The sequence below is a fragment of the Alligator sinensis genome, unplaced genomic scaffold, assembly GCF_000455745.1.
Source record: "Alligator sinensis unplaced genomic scaffold, ASM45574v1 scaffold219_1, whole genome shotgun sequence".
NCBI classification, from domain to species: Eukaryota; Metazoa; Chordata; order Crocodylia; family Alligatoridae; genus Alligator; species Alligator sinensis.
The window spans coordinates 3,244,553-3,251,313 of NW_005841866.1; the positions used below are offsets into that span (position 1 = coordinate 3,244,553).

Here is a 6,761-nt window from a genome sequence, read left to right on the forward strand (position 1 = left end):
AGTAATGATCTCCACTTTACCAAATAGTATAAATTACAACAACTACTGTAGTTTGTTTAAAATGTGTTGCAAACTAAGTGGGGGAGAGGCAAAATGACTGCTTAAGTTGTTGAAGTATATACAACCAGGCTCTTTTTTTTTTTTTTTTTTTTTTTTTTTTTAGCAGCTTGAATGGTCTCAAGACTTCCTACTACTCCTCTGCAAGCTGAAAGATCTTGGCTTAGCATTACATGTATTGTGACTGGCACTTGCTAAGAGTAAGTTTTCCCTAACTTCACTGATGTGGTACTTGAGGAACAGCAAGACAACCCCAGGTTTACTAAATTTCAGTCCCCACCCCATTACGGCAGATGAATGTTTGTGCTCAAAGAGAATGACAATTTCGATATGCACTCTGAAATCCTTTTACCTTTCAGGAATTCTTTTCTAAGCTCTGATACAAAATTGACACGATTTTGCAAAAACGTTGAATTAAAAAAGCTATTTCACTCTAGCCACTTGTCCCTACTGCCTACTCACTGTAAAAATGGAAAAGATGTTTGTGATGACATGGTGGGGAAAAATGAGGCCTGGTCAACAAGTTCAAAAAGAGAAAATAAATTAAGTGTCTGCCCCATTACAAATCTTAAATTGGACATCTTTTACTCAAGTTAAAAGAGGCTCTGTAGTATCCATCTGTCTAGAACAATGTCTCTTAAATACAAATGCCCCTTAAAACTATTTATTTCATTTGGAATAAAATGACCAACACAACCTATAATTAAGATGTCCAGAAGTAGTCAGTGGAGATGCACGTGGCATGATTTTCAGAATTAGTGAATTCCAACAGAGTAATTCAAGTCACTGGATTTTCAATATCCTTGCCGATTATGTGGTTACAGAACAAAATCAACTGTTGGAGTATATTTTCTACTTCATGTAATAAAAACTGTATTTGAATTTTCAGGTTATTTACACGACCCACTGAAGGTTCTGAACAAGGTATGCATACAGCTGACAGGTCAGATGAAGCCTACCAGGACTATCACACTGGTGTACTTAACAAGGACTTATTAAATATAAAAAAGATTTGAGAAGCAATGCAGTCAGGTGTCTGCACTGTGCAATGATTCACTAATCTGTGCATGTACCTGCAGATGCAGTCTAGTTTCCCACTTGCAAACAGAATGAATTACAGCTTGGAGAAGACCTCACTAGTGGCAGCCCGCTATTGGAAAGTGCATCTTGCCAGTGGGCCACAGAGTTCACATTGTGCACCCATCTTGTAAACCTATTTTAAAATAAGCAAAGATGTAAGAAGAGCTTCCCTACCTTCACACTGGTTCCTTGGAAGAATCTTCCATCTTGTTTTAATCACATTTTCCAAGATTTGCAGCCCATAATACTGAAAATTGGAGAAGAACAATATGTGAGTATGTTGTTGTTGGACCAACAAGAACTTTCAGGATTCTCATTCAATCAGACATTCACACTTAACATCTAAAATTTGAAAAATATTAAGCTAACAAATTTAGTTAAAATAAGAAAAATATCTATTCGCCCATTTACTGAGATGTTCATGCATTTTTCTGGCTTTATCATTTGCTACTCTAAGTTAAGTCCTGCTGTTTGATCATGCTCACACCAGGAGAAATCAAATAAAAAAAGCCCTTTGGCAGCCAAATCGGCTATCTGTGGAAGAGAAAGTAGCAGCCAGATATGAATTCACAGCATAAATGACTGCTCAAGTGTTCAAGTATTAACACAACCAAGCTCCTAAAAAAAAAAAAAAAATTTAGCAGCTTGGATGGTCTCAGACTTCCTACTACTCCATGGCAAACTGAAAGATCTTGGCTTAGCATTACATGTACTGTAACTGGCACTTTCTAAAAAGTAAGTTTTCCCTAACTTCACTGGTGTGTTACTTAAGGAACAGCAAGACAACCCCAGGTTTACTTAATTTCAATCCCCACCCCATTATGGCAGCTATTTCTACTATTTAAAGATTAACTTTTGTGCTCAGTCAAAAGAGAATGACAAATTTCAACATGCACTTTGAAGTCCTTTTACCTTTCAGGAATTCCTTCCTAGGCTCCGATACAAAATTGATAGAATTTTGCAAAAACACTGAATTAAAAAAGCCATTTCACTCTATCCATTTGCCCCTACTGCCTTATTGTAAAAATGGAAAAGATGTTTGTAATGACATGAGCACTCATGGCAAGACTGTCATAACCAACAACTCCAAAACATGACCAGACAGAAGGGGAAAAAGGACAAGAATTTGAATTCTTTAATGAGCAGTAGCTTAGGGAGGAAAATCGTGCCAATGCCTGAAAGGTAAACTTACTTGTATTTATGAAATAGTATGACTAAAATTTGGCTGAGAATAAGAGTTCCTCTTTAAAATGGTTAGTTGTTAAGCAAAGTAGGATCATTAACATTTCAACCAAAGGGATCACATGAACTTTACGTTAACACAAGCACAATGTAGACTGTCCCAAACTACATTGCACTCAAACTTGAATGTTTTTGCTGTTCTCATCTTGACAGCATCTACCTCCATACACTTTTCACCTTTCTACTGCTGTTCCCCCAGTTCAAAGTTCTGCATTTGCAGAATAAATCTTTAGACTTCTAAAGCACTATATACAAAGAAATATTCTGCAATTACAGAAAATGTCATTCCTCTCATAATCAGCAGTAAGCTTTTAGCCCCTAGGTTTTATTCTTAAATTTGTAAAATTAAGATTGAAAAAAAAATGTAAGCAAAACCAGGGAAGACACTTATATGGGAGAATGATCTGCATGAATACAGTTTCTAAACTAGTATGCTTTGTTTTACAGAAAGCACTTTTTGTGCCTAAATTTTACAGGTATGGCATGTGTCTGTTACAGGTTAATACAAGCTAACAAAATCAATATTAAAAAAAAGGAACTGAATGTTACATGGACCTATATTTATATCAAATATACTTTAATAAAGGAGTTCTAAACCACTATTAATTAAAGCTATCAACATGTTTAAAAGTCTTGGTTAGTCATTATTCTAACTCAACTCCCAAGTTGGATTTTAAACAATTGAAATGATTTGGCTTTGAAATTGGCAATTTTTATTTAAGCAGCTCAAACAAATAAATAATGTTGTAATATCAGAATGCCAAACTTAGTTCACAAACTATCTAACCATAAATCTGCATTTCATGCGCCTCCATTCTCCCTATCTTTTCTGTACACTAATTTCTCCTCCATTCTCTTCCACCCTTTCCCATATAGAAGCAGAGGCAAAGCTGAAGTTAACAAAATTCAGTTTGCTTTGCCACTAGTACATGAACTTAAAGCAGTTAAAAAGACAAACATCAACTGAATGCTATTACTGTTCTCATTCCATCCCCACCTTACCATTCTAGACTTAGAGGACTTTGACAGACCCTCTGATGCAGGTGTATAGGGCTGCCAATGCCTATATTGAACATTATCTTCTTCAAACCTCATATCAACTTTCAGCCCATGTTTTCAAGCATTTCCCAGATGCAAGAGCTGGAATTATGTTCAGTCCAGAGTTCTAAATACTATTCTGAACACAGATGGGATTGCTACCATGAACAGAGTTTTATAAACATGTATACATACAAATATGCTGCACGTAAAATTAAAAGCAGATGTTTTCCTAATATTCATTTAGTTTCTGGTTTATCTTATTCTAATCAAGAAGTACTGCAGAAATCCACTGCTGAGTTATGAAGGTGAGGGACAGATAACAGCAAAGACTGAAAGAAAAAAAATGCATGAAATGATCCCTATGGCAGAAATTTCTATGGTATCCTTATTAAGTACTTATTCTATCCACCGAATCCCCTTTCCCTCCCACCTCCCAAGAAACAAAAAAACAATTGATGAACAGAATTCAGTTAAAGGGAATCAAAAGGGTAGACCTTGTGGAGGCCTGCCGTCAAAGCCTAGCTGTGTCAGTTGCACAGGAAGACACCCCTTTTCTTCCTATTACAAGCAATCAACATAATGGAACATTATGATTAATATCAGGTAGTGTTAACAGCTTTAATTAAAGAAAAAATATGATTGCATAAAAGCCAAATGTCAGAGTGCATAAATTTAGCACCAAACCATTTGCAATTTATGTAAATTGAAGAATTCTTTACCTGTTGCTTTCTTTCTGTTCCTCTAATCATCTCATTTTTCACAAGACAAATTTGAGTTTTTAAAAATACTGTTGATAAATCAACTTAAACATTAGTAACGTCTGTCAGTATAAAAAGCAAAGTTTACCAGGCAAGCAAACAGGCAAACACTGTTACTTAAGGTTAGCACTTTGAGGAAGTTCTTAAGCTCTTCTCCTCTAAAATTTACGAAGTAATTTTTAAAAATAAGTATGTATGTATTAGAAATGTTTTGTGAATACCAAGCTATTTCAGAAATAAATCTGAACACGGCTATTTTCTGTTTGAACACTTGTGCGTGTAGCAAGCAGAAAACCATGCATAAAAACCCCTTTAGTAGTTTCAAGTGTGAATTGAACTTAATACAGGTCATGACACATTTTGATCAAACTTTCCAGGTCACACTTTAAAGGTCTTAAAATAATACATGTAGAATTGCAAATATAAAAAGGAGTACTGTCCCCCAGTCACAACCATGATGGAAGTGCTTAAAAGTTGCATAGACTAAAGTGTGCTCTGCAAGCCAGTAAAGATTGTATCCAATGCTACAGAGTGTTAAGGATACCAAACTTGTATTGATCGGACAGCCCAAAATAATCTTTGATCAATTCTTTGTCTTCAAGATACTTAGGAAAATGCTGGTATCACTTATGGGCACATAGCTCCCAATAAGTTCAATGAGAGCCAACCACTTACTAAAGAACAAAATATGGCTCTTAAGAGATTTTACAATATTTGGATCTGCACACACACACTTCAGAATTTAACACAAATCTTGCATATGTTTAAGTACTTTAATCCTAATTTAGTTCTTCCTTAAGAAAGCTGTCAATGTAAAGGGAGATTTAAAATACTAGGCCTGTTTAGTGTAAATTTAGCTTTAAGGCAACTTTAGGAACAAAACAAAACAAAAAAAGTGTGGTTTGAAGCAACAAAAACTAATGCTAAAAATGAGATACCTTCCTCAAAGTTTATGAATGGAAGAAAGGGAAGGAAAAAAGTGTCAATGGAAGATCATGTCCTTACTTTGGTGTTCATATTCTGAGAGAACTCCAAAATAGTATCAACTCTTGTCCATGCATCAGGGTGTTCTTTTAAGTGAGTCAAGACTTCTTGTGCCATTCTTTGCTAAAAGGAAATTAAAAAAAGCATTAGATACATTCTGGAAGTCATTTTGTGTCACAGGAAAAAAAAAAAAAAAAAAAAAGCAAAATCTTCATTGTAAGCAGTATATATACACTATCCCATTTTAGCAGAGAGCAGCCTGAATTATAAAGTCAGAAAAAAAATCTTATAAAAATGTTTTCTGACACTGTCCCAAAATTAAGTTTTGCTAAGCATTTAAACAATGAACACCTTCTCTCTCCAGACAGGATGGAAAAGGACTATCATCAGCACGTAAAACTCTGCATGCGTTTACAGAAGACACGAATCTAAAAGGAAGGAGCTGAAAGGAAGATAAAATAATGCAGCACTATCCAACCGGTGGCCCACAGTGCTTGTGGACTGTGAGCTCCCACTGCCCTTACATCCCAAGGCCCCTGCACTTTGCCAACAGTCATGGCGTTACCTCCCAGCAGCTACAGCCTGCCGCCACTGGCCCCTTGTCCCCACCCCCTAATGGGCTCCTCCTCCCTTCTCCAGCCTCCACTTCCATCTGCTCCTCCTTGGGAGAGGGCTAGTACAACCCATGGTGGTGGCAGTGATGAGGTGCAACCACTCAGAAGTTGGACAGGTAGTGGCTGTTCAGCTCTTATTCAAAGGCCACTCCCCAGGCCCCCTGACACAAGGTACTGCTTGAGAAAGAGATCCTTTGTTTAAATCCTCTCTCCTCTTATGGTTGTACTTCTGTTGTTTCCTACTATTTTATAAATCATGCTCTTTACTGAGCCTGTCCTTTTGGAAAGCAGTGCTTTTGCAGGTACTCATGAAAGTTGTGGAGAGGTAAGAGGGACCCTACTACAAAGATATTCCACAGAAGGCATGTACTTGAACAGGAACACATCAATGTGTCACATATCAATGCTTCTTTGCCTTAAGACAATGACTACTTGGGCCCCAGTGCATTTAATGCTTAATCTAAACCAGAGGTGGGCAAAATACAGCCCAAGTGATTCTATCTGGCCTGTGGCCACTCTTGCTGCCCTGGGCATGGAGGTACTGCCTAGCATGGACCACAGCCTGCCCTATCCCTGCATGTAGCTCTCAGGCAGGGTAGCTGTAGTCTGCAGGGCCAAGCAATGTAGCAGCCAGACTCTACTTCCCAGCAGCTCGCTCTCCCCCTCCCCTTGTGGCTGCCACTGCCAGTATATCTGCTGCTGGACTCAGATCCGCATGCACAGGCACTCTGACCCGTCTGCCCCACACCTACAGCCAAGGTCACTAAATGGAACAGGCGGGCAGGGTGTTCTATAACAGGGGCCTGTGGAGTGGCCTCTGAATAAGAGCTGAACAACTACTACCTGTCCATGGAGACCGGCCTGGGACCCCAAGGGTAGGGCATGCTTTGCTGCCCGTGGAACCAGAACCCACCACAGGGACATGCAGGGAGCGGATTGCAGCTCTGCCTTGGGCTCTGGCCCCACCCTGCAATTCTGGCCTGGA

At 38.3% G+C, this 6,761-nt stretch overlaps 1 protein-coding gene across 6 annotated transcripts in view; it reads right to left on the reverse strand.

Moving 5' to 3' along the window:
* Positions 1 to 6,761, reverse strand: part of XPO1 (exportin 1) — a 62,725-nt gene that overhangs the window by 45,783 nt on the left and 10,181 nt on the right. For 5 of the 6 annotated variants that reach the window (XM_025192202.1, XM_025192210.1, XM_025192190.1 and 2 more), the window contains 2 exons: positions 5,184 to 5,285; positions 1,312 to 1,384 (listed from right to left, as the gene is read on the reverse strand). In XM_025192202.1, coding sequence (XP_025047987.1) covers positions 1,312 to 1,384; positions 5,184 to 5,285 — 175 coding nt within the window. Of the gene's footprint in view, positions 1 to 1,311; positions 1,385 to 3,914; positions 3,979 to 5,183; positions 5,286 to 6,761 lie in introns of all 6 variants that reach the window. The other variant, XM_025192214.1, reaches the window with a different exon arrangement.